The 23,388-nt window shown below is 41.2% G+C and overlaps 1 protein-coding gene across 1 annotated transcript in view; it reads right to left on the bottom strand.

The window, feature by feature from the left end:
* The window catches only part of LOC108680034 (protein kinase C, brain isozyme), a 74,069-nt gene that overhangs the window by 40,154 nt on the left and 10,527 nt on the right, over positions 1–23,388 (bottom strand). Inside the window, exons 2-3 of the mRNA XM_018168798.2 lie at positions 5,447–5,478; positions 4,809–4,837 (exon numbers count right to left, since the gene is read on the bottom strand). Of these exons, the coding sequence (XP_018024287.2) occupies positions 4,809–4,837; positions 5,447–5,478 (61 nt within the window). The remainder of the gene's footprint in view (positions 1–4,808; positions 4,838–5,446; positions 5,479–23,388) is intronic.

Here is a 23,388-nt window from a genome sequence, read left to right on the forward strand (position 1 = left end):
ACACGTGATGTACGAGTCATGGACACGTGATGTACGAGTCATGGACACGTGATGTACGAGTCATGGACACGTGATGTACGAGTCATGGACACGTGATGTACGAGTCATGGACGCGTGATGTACGAGTCATGGACACGTGATGTACGAGTAATGGTGCACGGTACAGTTCAGAGTATGGTGGGTGGTATTAATACGAGACTACGAGCATAGATACGAAATTACAAAAATTGTGAAGCATACATCGCATGATGCACTGTACTAGGCGTAGTGTGATGAAGAACATAAAATAGCTCAATAATGTAATTATAGCATAATGTTTTACGAACTAAGGGCTAGCATAAATATGTGGTACAATCAACAAATTATAATAAAACTATTCAATGCGAACATAAGCTTACCAAGAGGCTTTAAGGATCTACTTATATATTTTACTCCGATAAAATACATATTTTTCTAGTGAAGATTAATATTACTCTGATAGAATATATAAATAGTACGCGTAAAGTTAGCAGAGAGCAAACAACTATGACACAGGAACAAACTAATGCTTGCAACAACAACAAACACCTGCAACAACAACAAACACCTGCAACAACAACAAACACCTGCAACAACAACAAACCCCTGCAACAACAACAAACACCTGCACCAACAACAAACCCCTGCAACAACAACAAACACCTGCAGCATCAACCAACACCTGCAGCATCAACAAACACCTGCAACATTAACAAACACCTGCAACATTAACAAACACCTGCAACATTAACAAACACCTGCAACATTAACAAACACCTGCAACATCAACAAACACCTGCACCATCAACAAACACCTGCAACATTAACAAACACCTGTGGATAATAAATTTAAGATTGAATCTACCAACAATCAACAGACCCTCTTCATCATTAAGGTAACACAAATGATGAACACCACAACTAATGAACAACACAACTGATGAAACACACATACAGTCTCCCTAATTCCGGCTTCAATAAGCCGTGAAATAGTTTTAAAATTATCCCCAAAATTGATCCTAAACCTTAAGAATATTCAAGCATAAGATACAAATTATTTATTCAATTCCACAAGAGCAAGAACTTCCAGCGCAGGCTTTCCCTCTTCCCTCCTCTCATCTTCCCCCACCCCTTTCTCCCTCACTCCCCTCCTTCCCATCCCTCACTCCCCTCGGCGGTTGAAAGTAAAGCCGAGCTCCCCACACAGCCGTCGCCGCGTCATCGCTCTCCCCCAACTAACAACTTATTTTCTTATCAATAAAAATAATGATTAAAGAGACAATAATGTTGCTCCTACAAGCAAAACATTCGTCATGTGGTTCTTTTGATAAAAAAAACATTAAAGCAGAATTTAAGCCAAATCCGTTTTGAAATCCACGTTTTCTAGTCCAAATCCTGCAATTCTGCATTCTTGCAAGCGGTTTACATAGGAACTGTATTCAAGATCCCTAACCACCAATAAATGATCAGTGTGGCAATAAAAATGATCAAAATTTTATTGTGAATATTAGATATTCAGTTCCAAATTGGAAGAGTAACTTTAATATTGATACTTAAATAGTATAGATGTATATATTGCAATGATCAAAATGGTCATTATTTGTAAATTTATTTACAGCGGCAAAGTAATTCTCTTTATAACACGACTTCCAAACTTTCCAGTCCACGTATAAATAGCATATAAATGTCAGCTAATTAGAACAGTTAGCGACGAAATTATTCGCACCCCTCTTACTTCTCAATGTTTCTTAAATAAATCAAGTATTATTAAATGTATGAAACTAAGATTTGATTGAACTAAGTAGTGTGCAATATGAAAAATAAAACTACATTTACAGAACAAAATGTAATTTCTAAACGTTTTAACGTGCAAAAATTCCTCAACAGCTGCGGCTCAGAGATTCAGAGCTCGCGGCTCAGAGAATCATGGCTGTAGCTCAGAGATTCACAGCTCGCGGCTCGGAGAATCAGGGCTGCAGCTCAGAGAATCAGGGCTGGAGCTCAGAGATTCAGAGCTCGCGGCTCAGAGAATCAGGGCTGCAGCTCAGAGAATCAGAGCTCGCGGCTCAGAGATTCAGAACTTGCGGCTCAGAGAATCAGGGCTGCAGCTCAGAGATTCAGAGCTCGCGGCTCAGAGAATCAGGGCTGCAGCTCAGAGATTCAGAGCTCGCGGAGCTGAAATCTGCATTAGAACAAAATTGGATTTGCACCGCACGCAGGATGAAAAATGGACTCGTCTGAAGCCTGAAGTAAGTGTAATTTAACGACAAAAAAAAAAAAAAGAATTGTAAACTAAAATAAAAAAGGTTTCTGTGGCCGACTAAATAAATGTCGAGATTACAATAAAAAAAATTACTGATGCCAAAGACGTGATGTCCGTGCATTTCAATTCGATGCCGTGTTAATATATTTGAGATTCATTAATGTCACTTTCATAAGGATCAGGTTTCAAGTTTAATAAACATACATGCAGGGTTATTCCAAATGATGGACCCAATTTAATTAATTCGTAATAATTTAAGTAAAAATTCAAAATAAATAATTTATACAGCAATGGAAAGAGAGAGATTCAAAGTTTTTTTTACATTTTTATAAATGTTCAATATTGTGCTGCATTGTACCTTGTGCTGCTAAGCGAACATCTAAACGGTAGCCAAACTCGTCCCACGCACGAGACAGCATATCTTCTGTTACTGAGTGCACCGTAGCAGTGATACGGTTCTTCAGATCAACCAGAGTTGCTGGTAGAGGCGGGACGTAAACAGAGTTGCTGGTAGAGGCGGGACGTAAACAGAGTTGCTGGTAGAGGCCTGTCTCTTATACACATCTAGATGTGTATAAGAGACAGGTTGCTGGTAGAGGCGGGACGTAAACAGAGTTGCTGGTAGAGGCGGGACGTAAACAGCTTCCTTCCATGGGGTGAGATCAGATGATTTCGGTGGCCCGAAGTCATCTGATCTCATATACGTAGTCACCTGCAGTCTTGCATAGGATATGAAGATCTGAAGCCAGATCTTCATTTCCTATGCGTCGTCTTACCCAACGCTCAGGAAATGACTGGTTCAGTAAGTTTCGGACACAAGATGCCGATGGGGACATTTTGAACATTTTTAAATATTTATAAAAACTTGAATTTTCTCTTTCAATTGGTGTATAAATTTTTCATTTTGAATTTATAGTTAAATAACGACAAATTTATTAATTTGGGTCCATCACTTTAGAATAACCCTGAGTGACTATATAGAATAGTCGGAATAAGTCCTCGGGAAATACAACCATGATTTAATTATCTAAATATTGCGACCACATCAATACGTCTAAATTAGTTGGGACAAGGAAAAAGTTCAAAGTCAATAGAAAAAATCGATTGCGTCAAAGAGTTCGATTTCCAATATAGGATGTAACGATTTCATTCATATAGGTTGCTACGATATCCAGCATTGGATATATTTAGAGTTCCATTATAGAATGTTGCGAACCAAGCATTTGATGCTACAATATTTAGCATAGGATACTGAACAGTTAACACTCTAAGAGCCTGCAACACGGGAATCTAAGACTTCCAAAATCGGATAATACAATTTCCAGTATAGGATATTACGATTTCCAGTACTAGATTGAATTACCATTCCCAGTACAGGATTCGACGATTTCCACCATAGGACATTGAACACTCCAGGAGCCTGCAGTACGGAAATCGTAGCATAGCAAGCAATTACCACGCCACGAGCAGCAGCAGGGTATTATATTATTACAATATCCTGTCAATATTAAGGACAATATCCAGCCAATATTAAGGACAATATCCAGCCAATATTAAGGACAATATCCAGCCAATATTAAGGACAATATCCAGCAATATTAAGAACAATATCCAGTCCACTCGACCTCAACTCTCCTTTCCCAGAAGCGCCTTCCCAGCCATTAGCTGATCTCCGGAGAGTGAAACATTCAGAGCACTCTGCTCTGACTGCTCTGACTGCTCTGACAGCAGCAACCTGTATAGCTGCTCTGACCTGCATAGCTGCCCTGACCTGCACTAACTGCTCTGACCTGCACTAACTGCTCTGACCTGCATAGCTGCCCTGACCTGCACTAACTGCTCTGACCTGCACTAACTGCTCTGACCTGCACTAGCTGCTCTGACCTGCACTAACTGCTCTGACCTGCACTAACTGCCCAGATTTACACTAAAAAAGTAACCAAATTGCTCTGAAATTTGGGCTTGGTATGTGTGGTGAATATGAATACAATACATCATTCATGGCATTCTAATTCACAAATATTATGCTTGATAACAAAAATTAAGTTATTTGGGGTTATATTACATAACAATCAGATGTACAAAGTCATTAGAAAATAGTCTATAAAATTACTAATCATTAGCTAACAATCAACATATAAGACGAATTTTGATTCAAATACGTGCAGTACTAGCGACTTTATAAATTAACATAGTTCAATGTTAACTAAAACTTATATCATCTTTATAACTTAACATAGGTCAATGTTAACTAAAACTTATATCAACTTTATAACTTAACAAAGTTCAATGTTAACTAAAACTTATATTGACTTTATAACTTAACATAGGTCAATGTTAACTAAAACTTATATCAACTTTATAACTTAACATAGGTCAATGTTAACTAAAACTTATATCAACTTTATAACTGAACAAAGTTCANGGCTGTCTCTTATACACATCTAGATGTGTATAAGAGACAGACTGTAAACAGGGCGTTAGTGAGACTGCAGACTGAAAACAGGGCGTTAGTGAGGCTGCATACTGAAAACAGGGCGTTAGTGAGGCTGCAGACTGTAAACAGGGCGTTAGTGAGGTTGCGGAATGAAAACAGGGCGTTAATGAGGTTGCAGAATGAAAACAGGGCGTTAGTGAGGTTGCAGAATGAAAACAGGGCGTTAGTTAGGTTGCAGAATGAAAACAGGGCGTTAGTTAGGTTGCAGAATGAAAACAGGGCGTTAGTTAGGTTGCAGAATGAAAACAGGACGTTTAAAAGCGGTACGTCAATAAACGAGACACGGCAGTTCTCCTACAAGTATGGGATGTGAAGAGAGAGTATAGATGTGGTTAGTGATGAGGAAAACAGGAACGGAGGAGGGAGTTAGTGACTTCCATTGTTGCAGCGATTCTTTCCGTATAAAAAACTAACAAACAAAATAATATGAACGATTCAGAAATATTCTTTAGTTTTCGATCGTGTAGAGATGATCTTATCATTATTGTATTGACACGCTTAAAATTCACGAAGTTTGGAAAATGAGCAAAAAACTTGAATGGAAAGCATTAAATATCAAAAAGCTTAGCTTAAAACTTTGATGCGTGTGCAACATTAACGATGTTCAGTAAGACGAGGATATTCAGAAATATTTATTTGAATAAATAATTAATTCAATGGGTACTCACTTTGGCACTGAAATCCCTGCTTGCCGAAGCCCCTGGAAAAATAGAAAATTTTAGATTATTAGCTTGAATAAAATGATATAGACAGGAACATCTATGATGGTGACCTCACTCTAAGGTGACCTCACTCTAAGATGACCTCACTCTAAGATGACCTCACTCTGAGGTGACCTCATTCTAAGATGACCTCACTCTAAGATGACCTCACTCTAAGATGACCTCACTCTGAGGTGACCTCACTCTAAGGTGACCTCACTATAAGGTGACCTCACTATAAGGTGACCTCACTATAAGGTGACCTCACTATAAGGTGACCTCACTCTGAGGGGACCTCACTCTAAGATGACCTCACTATAAGGTGACCTCACTCTAAGATGACCTCACTCTAAGATGACCTCACTCTAAGGTGACCTCACTCTAAGGTGACCTCACTCTAAGGTGACCTCACTCTAAGGTGAACTCACTCTAAGGTGACCTCACTCTAAGATGACCTCACCCCAAAATGAATATTCGTAGTATTTCATCATCGATACAAAAAAATAATAAAAAGAATAGAGACAAATCAGACAATCCATGAGTAAAAAAAATTTAATGGTGGGAGTGCTGAGGGAAGGGGTGCTGAGGGAAGGGGTGCTGAGGGTAGGGGTGCTGAGGGAAGGGGTGCTGAGGGAAGGGGTGCTGAGGGAAGGGGTGCTGAGGGAAGGGGTGCTGAGGGAAGGGGTGCTGAGGGAAGGGGTGCTGAGGGAAGGGGTGCTGAGGGAAGGGGTGCTGAGGGAAGGGGTGCTGAGGGAAGGGGTGCTGAGGGAAGGGGTGCTGAGGGAAGGGGTGCTGAGGGAAGGGGTGCTGAGGGAAGGGGTGCTGAGGGAAGGGGTGCTGAGGGAAGGGGTGCTGAGGGAAGGGGTGCTGAGGGAAGGGGTGCTGAGGGAAGGGGTGCTGAGGGAAGGGGTGCTGAGGGAAGGGGTGCTGAGGGAAGGGGTGCTGAGGGAAGGGGTGCTGAGGGAAGGGGTGCTGAGGGAAGGGGTGCTGAGGGAAGGGGTGCTGAGGGAAGGGGTGCTGAGGGAAGGGGTGCTGAGGGAAGGGGTGCTGAGGGAAGGGGTGCTGAGGGAAGGGGTGCTGAGGGAAGGGGTGCTGAGGGAAGGGGTGCTGAGGGAAGGGGTGCTGAGGGAAGGGGTGCTGAGGGAAGGGGTGCTGAGGGAAGGGGTGCTGAGGGAAGGGGTGCTGAGGGAAGGGGTGCTGAGGGAAGGGGTGCTGAGGGAAGGGGTGCTGAGGGAAGGGGTGCTGAGGGAAGGGGTGCTGAGGGAAGGGGTGCTGAGGGAAGGGGTGCTGAGGGAAGGGGTGCTGAGGGAAGGGGTGCTGAGGGAAGGGGTGCTGAGGGAAGGGGTGCTGAGGGAAGGGGTGCTGAGGGAAGGGGTGCTGAGGGAAGGGGTGCTGAGGGAAGGGGTGCTGAGGGAAGGGGTGCTGAGGGAAGGGGTGCTGAGGGAAGGGGTGCTGAGGGAAGGGGTGCTGAGGGAAGGGGTGCTGAGGGAAGGGGTGCTGAGGGAAGGGGTGCTGAGGGAAGGGGTGCTGAGGGAAGGGGTGCTGAGGGAAGGGGTGCTGAGGGAAGGGGTGCTGAGGGAAGGGGTGCTGAGGGAAGGGGTGCTGAGGGAAGGGGTGCTGAGGGAAGGGGTGCTGAGGGAAGGGGTGCTGAGGGAAGGGGTGCTGAGGGAAGGGGTGCTGAGGGAAGGGGTGCTGAGGGAAGGGGTGCTGAGGGAAGGGGTGCTGAGGGAAGGGGTGCTGAGGGAAGGGGTGCTGAGGGAAGGGGTGCTGAGGGAAGGGGTGCTGAGGGAAGGGGTGCTGAGGGAAGGGGTGCTGAGGGAAGGGGTGCTGAGGGAAGGGGTGCTGAGGGAAGGGGTGCTGAGGGAAGGGGTGCTGAGGGAAGGGGTGCTGAGGGAAGGGGTGCTGAGGGAAGGGGTGCTGAGGGAAGGGGTGCTGAGGGAAGGGGTGCTGAGGGAAGGGGTGCTGAGGGAAGGGGTGCTGAGGGAAGGGGTGCTGAGGGAAGGGGTGCTGAGGGAAGGGGTGCTGAGGGAAGGGGTGCTGAGGGAAGGGGTGCTGAGGGAAGGGGTGCTGAGGGAAGGGGTGCTGAGGGAAGGGGTGCTGNACTGCTGCCTTTAGTGCGTACTGCTGCCCTTAGTGCGTACTGCTGCCCTTAGTGCGTACTGCTGCCCTTAGTGCGTACTGCGACACCTCATACTGGCATGTGAGGTACGTGAGATACGAGCCTCATGCTGGCATGTGAGGTACGTGAGATACGAGCCTCATACTGTCAATTGAGGTACGTGAGATACGAGCCTCACACTGCCATGTGAGGTACGTGAGATACGAGCCTCACAAACCTGTCCTCAAACAACGTTTGTAAAAACTACAACATTTCTAGGCTTCGACAAAAAAATAGGTAAAATAAAAAAGGTAAAGCTCCGAGAAAAAAGTAAAGCTTTCTTCTCGTCTTGGTTTTGACGTTGACGTAAAATCCATGACTGGAAACTGCGAGGAACATTGCGGGGCTCGGCAACTGTGAAGAATATTGCAGGGCTTGACAACTGTGAAAAACATTGCAGGGCTTGACAACTGTGAAGAATATTGCAGGGCTTGACAACTGAAGGAACATTGCAGGGCTTGACAACTATGAACAATATTGCAGGGCTTGACGACTGTGAAGAACATTGCAGGGCTTGACAACTGTGAAGAACATTGCGGGCTTGACAACTGCGAGGAACATTGCAGGGCTTGACAACTGTGAAGAACATTGCAGGACTTGACAACTGTGAAGAACATTGCAGGGCTTGACAACTGTAAAGAACATTGCAGGGCTTGACAACTGTAAAGAACATTGCAGGGCTTGACAACTGTAAAGAACATTGCAGGGCTTGACAACTGTGAAGAACATTGCAGGGCTTGGCAACTGTGAAGAATATTGCAGGGCTTGACAACTGTGAAGAATATTGCAGGGCTTGGCAACTGTGAAGAACATTGCAGGGCTTGGCAACTGTGAAGAATATTGCAGGGCTTGGCAACTGTGAAGAATATTGCAGGGCTTGGCAACTGTGAAGAATATTGCAGGGCTTGACAACTGTGAAGAACATTGCAGGGCTTGACAACTGTGAAGAACATTGCAGGGCTTGACAACTGCGAGGAACATTGCAGGACTTGACAGGGCTTGACAACTGCGAGGAACATTGCAGGGCTTGACAACTGCGAGGAACATTGCAGGGCTTGACAACTGCGAGGAACATTGCAGGGCTTGACAAGAGTTTCTACAAGGAGAGCTCACGAGTCTTCCAGTCTACGAACAGAACACATGCGAGGCTTCGTTGCTGAGACGAAGTCTTACAAATGAAGAACTGCTACGTCACCTTTACACATTTTCTGTTAGCATTTATTATTAGATAAAATAAAATTGAATGATAACCTAAGAAAAAGACTCCTCAATATACAAGTCTTTTGAGAACGTTAGACAAAATAAAGAACAAGTTAAGTTCTTGCCTTATGAGACCTGCTGCATTGCCGTAATGCATTTCCGTCATAATCGTAATTTTTCAATTGGAATTTAATAAGCAACTGACAGTAACAGTCGCATTTTCAAAATTGTAAAGGAAAATAAATCATGTTCACACATACAATGAACAGCTTCATAACCTCTACCCATTTCCGTATGATATTGTTTTAGAGAATACAAATTGAATTAACGACCTATAATGTAGACTTCTAAATTGATGTATTATTAGAACGGTAAAGAGAAGTATGAAATAAATAAGTTCACATAAGTAAGGGGAGAATGACATTCGTTTTCGTTATTTTCAGAAGCGAGAATTGAACTTTATATTTCTATTTATGATGCAGGTATAAAAATTATATGTAACTATATATATATATATATATATATATATACAAACATTACATGGAACTATATATTAACATCGTATGGAACTTCTCTTAAGTGATTAGCGCGTTAAAATAAATAACATTAATTACAATTCATTTTCTCTCGGCAGCGCACATTTCAGTACGACAATGTCATACACTCAGACAAATACACAAGATATTGTGCAAATATCTGGCGGAGCACGTGTTGCCATTAAGTGGGTCAAACTCACCCAGCCCGTCAACTGAACGTATCAGTTCTGCGTGCAGTAAGTCATTATTGAGACAACATAACCCATGTATTTGTCTGAGTGCAGGCAAGGATTGTACGAAAATAATGAACCTGGGCCTATACTTTCAAAAAAAGTTAAGAGATCGTAAGTTCATTAGCCAATCATTGACGGCCTTTCAAGCAAAATCCACCAATCATAGGCAAGAAAATGGAGCGTAAGTACTTACGTTCACTTAGCGAGTTTTGAAAGTATGGCCCCAGGAACCAGACGTACGTACGACCAGCATATGGAAGCTGCATCCATGAATGAATTCACGTACACTCGGAGAAATGAATGAGACTTTGAATAGCGATGAACTTTTTTACCCTCGTATGGGTCATCCTGACCCAGTTAGATCCATCAAAAGAGCATATCAGTGCCACGTATCTATGCTCATAATATGAGTAAGAAAGCGAGACATTATTTGAACAAAATGATTCATTTATTGTTATGAGTGCTACACTGAAGCGCGTATAGAAAAATAATGAAATTGTGGCCAGAATTTCAAGTACGGCGCACAAGTTGCCGCCCGCTTGGCAGTTTTGAATCTAATAAATTAAGCAGAACAAGATCTGAAGAAAACAAAAATGTAGGATATAAAAAGTTCAGACATCGGCGCCACCAAACGCGTCGCTTCGAACAAAAACATAGCAAAGAATAAGAACAAGAAAACATAGCAAAGAATAAGAACAAGAAAACAAGATAATAACCTGCACGATCAACCTGCCATCCAAGAAACTAATGCTTACTAAATAGGATAGTTTTGGTGAGTGATAACAATAGCATCGGTAACTAAAAGCTATAGCTTTGGTAACTAATGAGATAACCAGTAACTTCGGTAATTAATGAGATAAACTAGTAGCTTCGGAAACAATAATCAGATAGACTAATAGCATAGGTAACTAATAGCAGTAGCTTCGGTCACTAATGAGATAAACAAGTAGCTTCGGTCAGTAATGAGATAACCAGTAACTTCGGTCACTAATGAGATAAATCAGTAACTTCGGTCACTAATGAGATAAACTAGTAGCTTCGGTCACTAATGAGATAAACCAGTAGCTTCGGTCACTAATGAGATAAACCAGTAGCTTCGGTCACTAATCAGATAAACTAGTAGCTTCGGGTCACTAATGAGATAAACCAATAGCTTCGGTCACTAATGAGATAAACCAATAGCTTCGGTCACTAATGAGATAGTCCAGCAGCTTTAGTAGCTAATGCGCATTACCATGCAGCAGGCGCAGAGCACAATATGGCTGCCGCGCATATTGACATTCCTGCTCCGTCCCGAGCGCTGCTCACAACTCATGGAATGTGAGCAGCCAAGTTCGCTCATAGGCGTGTTATCGGCGGCCAGGTATCAACATAGGCGTGTTATCGGCGGCCAAGTCCGCTCATAGGCGTGTTATCGGCGGCCAGGTATTAACATAGGCATGTTATCGGCGGCCAGGTATTAACATAGGCGTGTTATCGGCAGCCAGGTTTTAACTATGTAGGGGAAATAATATATAAATCTTAAGTTATTACCACAAGCAATTTTTCCGCTGAAAGAGGAATTTTTGAAAGATATGCACGAGAATTACAACGATTTGTAGGTCAGCTATGAGAGTTAAATTATCTTATGATTAGATAATAAACATGTCACCTTATACGTGCAATAAATTCGTTGAACCTGAAATTAAGACCAACGGTGGGGGTGTGTTATGGGGTTCTATGGTGAGGTTAGGTTATGGTACTGAAACTATATCCGTAGGACTTATGGCGGGGGTAAGTTATGGTCCTGAAACTATATCCGTAAGACTTATGGCGGGGGTAAGTTATGGCCCTGAAACTATATTTGTAAAACTTATGGTGGGAGTAAGTTATGGCTTCTGGACAGGACCATCCTGAAGGGTGATTGCTAGGCAGACTCTGCCGTAATAAATAATCTTCTAAATCCGGGCTCGTGACGTTGAAATTCTGTCAGCCAAACGATGGACATGAAAGGCAAGAACTAAATCAATGGTCAGTTCTCTTTAAAAGAGTTATCAATGTGTGCGTCCGTCAGTTCTTTTTGATGTCAGGATGAGCAATAAAAATTTTACGCGTCTTGTATATCACTTAAGAAAATAATAAAATTTACGTGTTCGGTGCACCACGATTTACGTGCTTTGTGATCTTGAAGTTTTGTTCTTCTCCATACACAATTTTTCACAAACGTTTCACACAGCGTTAGAAGAACATTTTTACTTTAATGCGTAACGCGCACAAATTTACGGACTTTGTAAGAAAATATACGACGTTTATAGGGCGATCGCAGGTGCCTTCAAAGCTCACAAGGCAATCCTAAACATCAGGTTTTGTGCAGCAAACTCGTTTCTCCGCTCACTCCGCAGCCACGTCTTCAATAGATAACAGCAGTACTGGTTTCGCTTAATCCAATAGCGTTCGTCGCAGTGGCCAACTAAATTACCTACCAGATTTTCTCAGCCCTTAATTTACCAAGTTTATCTCATCAACATAACTTACCAAGCTAGGTCCTGTAACATGTCCATTGTTTTAAATTATGTTTAAAGATATTTGCACATGATTACTCAAATGGGTTCTCTGGGCTGATGAAACTACATTCAAGTGATAGAGGCTTGACATTGTTGATTGTTGCAGTGAACGATGCTACAGTGAACGATGTTGCAGTGACCGATGTTGCAGTGAACGATGTTGCAGTGACCGATGTTGCAGTGAACGATGTTGCAGTGAACGATGTTGCAGTGAACGATGTTGCAGTGAACGATGTTGCAGTGAACGATGTTGCAGTGAACGATGTTGCAGTGACCGATGTTGCAGTGAACGATGTTGCAGTGAACGATGTTGCAGTGAACGACGCTACAGTGAACGATTCAATCCACTGTTTTACGATTCACTGTACAGTTTACTGGACAGTCAGCTGGTACTGTTTACTGGACAGTCAGCTGTACAGTTTACTGGACAGTCAGCAGTACAGTGAACTGGAGACTTAGCCGTAAAGTGTACCGGACAGTCAGCTGTACAATTTACTGGACAGTCAGCTGTACAGTGTACTGGACAGTCAGCTGTACAGTGTACTGGACAGACAGCTGTACAGTCAAGAGGATGCCGTGCAGTACAGTCATATCATGTCAAATTCCCCAGTTTACAGTACATTCAGAAAATTGAACGGGTCACATTGTCCAAATACTGACTCCCTTCCTTACCCGCAGCACGAGGAAAGAGTGGAAAAAAACTGTGTCAGGATGACCCAGACAAACGCTTCTGGGACATATTCTAGTTAATTTGTCTGAGTGCATGCCGCGGTCATACCCCCACACGCTGCCAGGTTGGTTTGTTGCGACTCATACACTCAGAGAAATGAGCACCACTTTGTCCAAATATTGATGCCCGTTTTGCTCATGTGTGGGTCGTTCTGACCCAGTTTGGCACCGAAAAACTGTGCATCAATTCAACATCTGCTCACTCTACCATCTGTGCGCAATAAAGTGTGTTACTATTTGGTGACAATGGCCCACTAAGTTTTATGAGTGTACGATGGGCTGTACAGCTCCAGCCTACCCGACGGCAGCACAGCTTAGATTTTTTTGCCCCCAAAACAAAAAGTTAAAAAAAAATTTCGCACCCGGGAACAGTCAAGGTCTCTTAACTTGCTAGTGTTAGCGCAACTAGATATATCATTATGACAGATCATTTGGTAGGAATAGCATTATGACAGATCATGTGGTAGGAATATCATTATGACAGATCATGTGGTAGGAATATCATTATGACAGATCATTTGGTAGGAATATCATTATGACAGATCATGTGGTAAGAATATCATTATGACAGATCAAAAAGTCTTCCAATGCAATGAATAATTTAAAATAAACCTGCATGAATTGTCATTTTAATTAAATATATAGAATTTTAATTAAAATTAGTTATATTAATTCATAACTCAAATAATAAATAAGATCGCTATTAATAATATAATATATAATAGTATGTAATGGGTCTGCAGTTGATTCGCTGAAGTAGCCAAGGTATAAGTACAACTGTTCCAGAATTAAACGCTATTTGAAACGTTTAGCATTTGTACACATACACATTCACACACATACATTACCCCACATATACATTACAAAAATTCACACAGTTAAACATTCACACATGTACACATTCACACATTCACACATGTACACATTCACACATGAACACATTCACACATGTACACATTCACACATGTACACATTCACACATGTACACATTCACACATGTACACATTCACACATGTACACATTCACACAGGTACACATTCAAGCCAGCACATGTAGGCGCGACATCGAACTATCCTTGTGAAGAAAAAACTATGCGAGCAACACGAAGTTCCTAGCCTTACAAATGTCGTACGTTGTACAAAGCAGTGAACGAAGACATCAACAGAAAACCGTAGTAAAAATAGATTTTACGAACACGTGAAGGCTTAAACTCACGAAATAAGCGCAAAAACTCCCATCCACCAAAGGATCGTGTTCAACATTTAAAACATCGTAAACTTGATCGGTTTCCCTCGCCCTCAAAAGTTACCTTCAGATCTTAACTCTAATTGTCAATTGAGGATTTTAATTTCAAGTCGAGGTTAAGAGGACGTTAGAGACGCGAGCAACGTTGTTTCTATTACCTCACTCAGAGGAATGAGTGTGACTTCGTCTAAATAGCGATGCAGATTTTCCCTCGTGTGATTTATCCGGACCAAGTTTTGAGCGGCAAAAGTGCGGTAAGATGAAGAAAGTGCCTCACTATTTAGATAAAATAGCCCATTATTTTTTCTGAGTGCAGAATGGCCAAGAAGATCATCAAGTGTGTTCGGATTAATGGACGATTATTCAAACGAAGCCGGCAACTGAAAAATGTTGATCGTATGACATTATTTGGCGATCAAATAAATTCATAAATTAGTTTACATCTCAGTAACATAAGCTACCATCCACAACGTTCCTACGCTCAAAACACAAATTATGGACAAATAATTATAATTTTTTCAATTCATACACTTATTCAAATTGATATTACAAAAAAATATCACTTCTCCAAGTTCCATCTTGTATTATTTAAGTACATTTAACAAGTACATTTAACCACCGTTTTAAATTGAGAAATTTTGATTAAAATAATAACATGTGAGTTAAAAGTTTTCTAAGTCCCCGATCTGTTTGTTGTAGAAAATGGAAAGTGCAGTTGTAATTCCATTTAATGGAATTACATTGCAGCGGAACGTGCACTTTATTAGGCAGTAAGAACAGAAATTAAATGGATTAAAATAGCAGCTTGGAGAGTCTTTTAAGAGCGGTTACAGAGCTCCATGCTTAGGGTGACAAGAATTATTATACTATGCATTTTTTTAAGACAGTCAAAGTCTTTTTATGGTAGATATTGTAATTATGCTGTCTTATTCTGGGCAAGACAGTCGACAACGTCTTCTTCAGAAGCCGAGAGAATCGCGTTCACTTTTGATTAACTTTTGAATAATATTAACAAGAATGCAACATCAAGTCTTCTTGTTCGTGGGTCCGCGCAGTGTTTTGTCGAATAAAACTGCGGTTACAAACGCATAAATAGCGAATAAAAAGAAAAATAGCTGTTGAAACATGAATAACGGGTAGAAACTCGCTGATGCCAGTTACATAGACTTGGATAACGGGAAATAACACGGTTAATTATTATGGTAAACACATAAATGGCAGATGAAAACATATTGAATAGAGGTGAACAACACGTGAATTTGACCCAGACAAACGCTTCTGAGGCATATTCTAGTTAATTTGTTTGAGTGCATGCCGCGGTTATACCCCCCACACGCTGCCAGGCTGGTCTGTTGCGACTCATACACTCAGAGAAATGAGCGCGACTTTGTCCAAATAGTGATGCCCTGGTGGTCTAGAAGACGCGACTGGCACCTTGCGAACTACCGTGGTCCAAAATCATATTGTCCATATAGTGACGCACTTTTTGCTCGTTGCACGACCTTGTAGCAGGGTTTAGGGGGGAACTAGATCAAGGCGAACCACAGAAGGCAGAATGCGCATCACTATTTAGACAAAGTTTCGCTCATTTCTCTGGCTGGAGACCGCGGCGTAAGCAAAAGACTCGCCATGCCTGCGGAGGATGGTTACGACCACAACTGCTGTCGTAACGTTCGTGAGCTGACGTAAAATAACGGAACAAATGCAGGGAAAACTTGTCATAAATTCGTAATTTGTATATGCAAAAGTATAGTAAACTTAACGTTCAACATATGATATTTCTGATACAAAGAATTAAGATTATATAGGTACTTATATTCCATATTAAGTAAATATCGTATTATTAATAAAAAAGAGAAAGCGGTAGATTAAACATATCTAAACATACAAGACAAAATTATATTTAGAAAGATTTAACTAACTAATTTTAAAAACATACAGATATTAACTGATTTGAAAAAATAACTTGAATTATAAAAAAATTAATAAGAAGTAATTTGAAAATCATAAAAATATCAACAGATGTAAAAGCAAAAATAAGACAATAACAAAGCGACTCAATAGGTAATTTTAAATATAAGGCATTCAAACCCACGGAAAGAAGAACTGATGTTCGAGGAAAACTTCGTGTCTTTTACACGCCATTACGTAGACCGCGGCCTTCAGATCTTGCGCTGGCATTTGAACGGCCCTGCGTCAAAGGGTTCAAGCCAATACCGGGTTCACGGAACCAAGGGTTCAAGCCAATACCGGGTTCACGGAACAAAGGGTTCAAGCCAATAAAAGGGTTCACGGAACCAAGGGATCAAGACAATATAACGGGTTCACGGAACCAATTAAGGGTGCAAGCCAACAACGAGTTCACGGAACCAAGGGTTCAAGCCAATAAGAGGGTTCACGGAATTGAGGGCTCAAGACAGTGAAGGGTTCACAGCACCAAAGGTTCAAGTTTATAAAGGGTTCACTGTGTCCCTTAGGTCAGGGTGAATCGCAGCACAACAGGGCAAGAATTGAAGGTTATTCTTTATACTGAGAATAAATCTTTTTGGACACATTGCTGGAAATCAAAATTATATATATTCAATTTGGAATACAGTCACCATACACGCTATAATATCAATAATTAGGTTGATCTGCGAACTGAAGTGACTCGGTCGTGACCTAATCACTGGATGTATTACCCGCGCGAGATGAAAAATTTATGGGTTAGTTGGTCCAAATTTTGACACACTCTTCGCACATAGCAAGTATACGCCTTTATGACTGGTCAAAATGGGTCACGATAATCAACACTAACGCAATAAGTACGTGGCTATTTGGACAATATGACTCACAAACTTTTCATAGCTACTGTCACGTTCCCACTGCAACTGTTGATAAAAATCATACTCAATTAAGTTATTATGACAGGAACTGTTGTTGCCGTTGCCACTTCTGCTGTTGTTTATGCTTCAGCAGTAACAGATGCTTTTGAAACTGCTTTGTTACTTAGCAGAATCATCAGCATGTTATTTTGATACCGTAAAAAACAATGTAATTAATCACAGCATGTTATTTTGATACCGCAAAAAACAATGTAATTAATCATATCATGTTATTTTTATGCCATAATAAAATAGTGTACTCATTCGTCCTGCATTTCGCTGTCGTTGTGTACGTAACTTATGACGTCACTACCGCCGCACAACTCTTACTAGTGACACTTGTTCACGTGTGCGTGTTACTGCGTGTGCGTGTACGCATTTATGAGCGTGTTGCTGCGAGTGTTACAGCGTGTTACTGCGTGTGCGTGTACGCATTTACAAGCGTGTTGCTACGAGTGTTACAGCGTGTTACTGCGTGTGCGTGTACGCATTTACAAGCGTTCTTCAAATGGAACACGTTTAAAAACACATTTGAAGCTCCTCACATTCAGTTGAATACATTGCAGCGTCTATGACACATGGAGGACCATATGTGCTCACGTACATGAGTACGCACATGTGCGTGCGTGTGTACGTGAAATGCACGTATACGAAACAAATGAATGATTCATATATATAGTCCACGTAGTGGCCACACAGCTGGCATCATACACACAGAAAAATGAATGTGTCATCATCCATACAGTGACTCACTTTCTTCCCCACAGCAGGAGACGAGCGCGGCCGTAGCACTGATACGGTCTATTGCCAGGCCGAACTGAGTGAGGATGACACACCAAAGTGCACAAGGTGCATCGCTATTTGGACAAAGCCTGTCTTATTTCCCTGAGTGTAGCAGCTGCACAGCTGTTACAAGTTGCCAGGCTCTCGCTTATTACGCTTAATGCAGCACAAGTAAACAACTTCAACTCTGTAGCATTCCGATAATTAATAAATTTTCGCTACTGGAAAATTAGTCAAAAATTTTATTTGTTTCAATTCCTAATTATTGCGCCTTGATAAAATGTCATTATTATTAGCAGTAAACAATTTATCAAAGTTAATATAAGTGCAAATTCACGTTCTCATTATATAAGTTGTTGGTGCAAGTAATTTATTTGAATTAATGAATTAATTGAATACTTATTTGAAAAATAATCATTATCATTATACTAATATTATTTGGTTAGTGAAGTAACGGTCTCAAGCGACACTTAAAACCAGTCGTGATTGAGGTTCATTAACAATGGTTGAAGTATTTTATTCATCGTACAAAACTCTGTATGCCGAACGAAGAGAATAATAATTAAATTAAAATGAAATGAATCGAGTAAAACACCTTAACTTTCACATGTTATACTCTAAAAATTTGACAATGTGGAGCTTTTCCTAGAGATATCGGGGTAACCACTTTTCTTCAATAGAAAAAAATAACACACACATGTTATATATAAATATATAAATGTCTTATATAAATATAAATAAATTTATATTATATAAATTATAAATGTGAATAAATAGCATAAACACATGTTATATATGAATATAACAATTCTTCAAACTGTACCTCAAACGACGGTACCAACAAGTGCTGAAACACGTCCACATAATGTCGAGGCTATTCAGTAATCTAAACGAGTTGACATTAGCAATGTCAGTAAGTAAAAACATTAGCCAAGGCAGTAAGTAAAAACAGTAGCAGTCAGTAAGTACAAACATTAGCCAAGTCAGTAAGTACAAACATTAGCCAAGTCAGTAAGTACAAACATTAGCAAAGTCAGTAAGTACAAACATTAGCCAAGTCAGTAAGTACAAACATTAGCCAAGTCAGTAAGTACAAACTACAAACATTAGCCAAGTCAGTAAGTACAAACATTAGCCAAGTCAGTAAGTACAAACTACAAACATTAGCAAAGTCAGTAAGTATTTACGCCAGTAAGAGCGGTTAGTTGCGCAAGCGTTCAGTGTCGTGGTGGAGGCCTGTGGTCAATGAGCCGATGAGGCCGGCACTGAGATGTGACTGGCGTGGCAACATAACGAGCAACAACTTGACAACGCAAGTACAAACTTGACAAACTTTCAACATGTCAGGTGACAACATGACAAATGAGAACACAAGTGACAACATGACAATGAGAACACTAGTGACAACATGACAAATGTGGATGTTCTGCAATGTGAAGAATCGGTGACAGGCCTACGGCCTAATAAACACTGAAACCTGTATATACATGTATAAGTGACAGATATGACGAAAAAGTAGCTGCAAGGCGTTGGGACGTGACAACTGCATCTTATGACCATAACCTCGCATACCTAGTACGGCATAACACTTAATGTTCATGTCAACTGCCTTTATGTTAAGAGCTGGTCGCATCAACTGACAGCTGAGCTGAGTGTCCTGATGGGTAAGAACTGTCAAGCAGGCGAAGAATGTGAGGGAAACGGCAGACGAAGAGGGTGGGAAGATGCCATCATGTAATATAAGGAAAACGGCAGGCAAGGGGGTGGGAAGATGCCATCATGTAATATAAGGAAAATGGCAGGCAAAGGATGGGTGAAAGATGCCATCATGTAATAAAAGGAATAATATACAAAATAGCGTACACGGAAAGGTGAAAAAGGCAACAATGACATAAAAACTCAGATAATGACTGAATGCTAAAAACTGAAGGACACTTGACTTAATATGACATGTACAGAAAGCTGAAAATTGCTATCATGCAAAAAATACGCAAAAAGTCTGATCGGAAAGAACTGTCGAACAAGTGAAATAATGTATAGGGAGTGGCATACACTGAAAGTTGGCATGTGCCATCATGCCACAAAAACGCATAATAATGGGTGAAGGCTAAAAATGTTCAGAAATGTTGCACTACATTGAAAACGACACGCATGAAAAGTTTTACGTCGCACCAGGCCGTAAAAACACAGAAATATCGCTGCGGGCTTCTGTAGTAACATGTCAGAGTTGATGCCTTGGAAAAAATATTCGAATTATTGCTGGCTGAACCTGGCCTGACCTCGCCCCCTACTTTTCATCCACACTGAGGACCATTAAAAACCATTATTGCGCGGTAAAACCATTATTACGCAATTTTTCGTATATGCGTATCTTTGGGTCGGCCATATTCCGTAATTGGGAATATACAAAAGTGGACCCTCAGTGTTGTTGATATTTTGAGTCAAAATCTCGTCTCCGATTTTCATAGTAGGGATTCAGGCATTGACAACGCTTAATCTATAATAAAAGACGAGTTGATACAAAAAAAACAGTCATAGTTTCATGCCTACACAACAACAGTCTTGCGACGCATTTGCATTCAGACAGTCTACGCTGGTGCGTGATCTACGCTCAAACACAGCGCACAAACTGTAACTACCGTACAGTGTTTGCCCTTTAATGCACTGGCTCTTTATAACACTCTTTATAACACTCTTTATAACCCTATAACACTTTATAACACTATAATACTTTATAACACTCTTTATAACACTTTATAATACTCTTTTTAACACTATTTATAACACTCTTTATAATACTCTTCATAACACGCTTTGTGAGTGTTGTTAACTCTTTATCACAGTGCTATTCCTGCCAGAAACGTGGTTCAATATGGCGGTAGATCGCCAGGAAGGACGACTTTAGCACACAAGGACACGATCTTGTCAACAAGTCGGTATACAGTGCAAGTACCACCAACATCACCACGCAAGTACCACCAACATCACCACGCCAGTACCACCAACATTACCACGCCAGTACCACCAACATTACCACGCCAGTACCACCAACATCACCACGCAAGTACCACCAACATCACCACGCAAGTACCACCAACATAACCACGCATGTACCACCAACATCACCACGCAAGTACCACCAACATTACCACGCAAGTACCACCAACATTACCACGCCAGTACCACCAACATTACCACGCAAGTACCACCAACATTACCACGCAAGTACCTTGGTACCACAAATTATAAGGATGCAAGTCACCGCTGCTAAGCTAGGGCAGTGCAAAGATGTCCTTCATTCACCTGCAATTCTCATCATGAACGTCAAGGAGTTTTATTGTGAAAAAATTATGTAACAAACACATTCAATGACTGAACAAATGGTGCAGGGGGGACTTGGGGGTTACTAATGTTGTATGTTGCAACACACATTTATGTATGTATTTATTAGTAATGTTGTTGTACGTTGTACTACTAATCTTGTACGCTGCATCAAATTTATGTACTGATTACTAATGTTGTTTCATGTTGTACTACTAATGTAGTACGCAGCAACACACATTTAAGATTTATTTCTAATGTTGTTATATGTTGTCCTACTAATGTTATACGCTGCAACACACATTTATGTATTTATTACTAATGTTGTAATATGTTGTACTATTAATGTTATACGCTGCAATACACCATTACCTATCAACATAACTTATAAGTCAAAATGTGATCCTAAGTTAGCCTTCACTTCATATAATTACAGCAGCGTACAGTTCGTATCTAGTGTCATATCATTTATTGCACAAATTATATGAAAAAAACTATGTTTACAAATTATAATTATAATAAATAAGAATGTTAATTAAAAACTTTGTCATTAGTAAGTATAGTTTTCAGAAGCAGCATGATCTGCTAACTGAACTTATCCGCGATACTTAATGATGCACGCTTTTACATGATTACGCAAAATGCGCAAAACACGAATTACAGATTCAATCTTCAATAGCCAAAAATTCTTAATAAAAAATCTTCATTTCGATTTGAGTACGTTGCCAGTCCACCTGATATTAGTCCGATGGGACATCTTAACTTAAAATCGTAAGTCCTAAAGTCTCGTCGAACTTTTGAATGCAAAAATATTGTGCTTCACCGCGACGAAATAACAGCACAATGTTCAGGACCCACAACGTACACTGAGAGAGGTTTTGCAAAAAAAAAAACAATGCAACTTTTGCCATTGTGTGGTTATTATGACGCAGTTTAGCCCGGAAAAAGGGCGTATTAAAGCAACGGGTAAAAAATGTGAGTTTATTTGGACGATTCAACCCATATATTTTTTTTCGAGTGCAGTGAAGAAAACGGAAGCTAGCTTGTCACTCGCTTTCCGTTTGCACGCGCTGTCAACCGCAGAATAAGCAACTGACGGTGGTATCCTATTGCAACTGGCGGTGGTATCCTATTGCAACTGACGGTGGTATCCTATTGCAACTGGCAGTGGTATCCTATTGCAACTGGCAGTCGTATCCTATTGCAACTGGCGGTCGTATCCTATTGCAACTGGCAGTGGTATCCTATTGCAACTGGCGGTCGTATCCTATTGCAACTGGCGGTGGTATCCTATTGCAACTATTGCCACGCTAGTGACGCAATGACGCCTCTCGCGGGTTGCCTTCATTGCAACACTAGTGACGTAAGTGACCGCGTCATTAGGCAAATGAAAGTTACCGAACTAAGAAATGTTAGCGTCCAGAACAATAACAACTTCAGTATATATATGTTGTGGCTATATATATACGAATACAAGGTTGGGGCTACATATACATATACTTGGTACGTACTTGGTAAAGACAACAATCCTGAGCTACGTTCATACTAAGAGTAAACATAGCTGAGTGGACGTGAAAAAATTGAAAGTGAGTATCCTGAATAACTTTCCTAGGAGAATGATGAATGTAACAGAGTTTGAACAAATAAAGTTTCATATCGAAAGAAATTAAATTAACCAGAGCTCATTTTGTGCGAACCTGAAACTTGAATAAGATACTGCCGCCACTTACATACATGTTGTGATTGTAAGTTAACAGTAATAATATCATTAATCAAATAACAATAATGTTCCACCCGATGACTGCACACGCTGGAAGTTAACAAGAAAAGGTTGCGGTGTAACTCAAGTAAATTTGATGCTTGAAGTAAACAAGGAAAGTGTGGGCAGAAGAGTATATATAGATGGACGTAGGAGGAGGCCTCGACTGTAAACAATCGCCGAGCTAGCAATTTCTGGTCAGCCAGAGACGTCTCGGTCTCTGGCTACAAGCGAGGCCTCGGGCCAGAGACTCGAGGCAGAAACCAGCGTGGCCTCGAGGCAGAGACTAGCGAGGCTAGGGGTAGAGACTAGCGAGGCTAGGGGCAGAGAGTAGTGATTGTAAGAGCAGAGACTATAGCGACACTAGGGGCAGAGACTAGTGATTGTGAAAGCAGGGACTAGCGAGGTTACGTACAGAGACTAGTGATTGTAAGGGCAGACACTAGTGCTGCCTCGGGGGCAGCGACTAGTGCTGCCTCGAGGCAGAGACTAGTGCTGCCTCGAGGCTGAGACTAGTGCTGCCTCGAGGCAGACTAAT

This window comes from Hyalella azteca, unplaced genomic scaffold (assembly GCF_000764305.2).
Source record: "Hyalella azteca isolate HAZT.00-mixed unplaced genomic scaffold, Hazt_2.0.2 contig980, whole genome shotgun sequence".
In the NCBI taxonomy this organism is placed as follows: Eukaryota; Metazoa; Arthropoda; class Malacostraca; order Amphipoda; family Hyalellidae; genus Hyalella; species Hyalella azteca.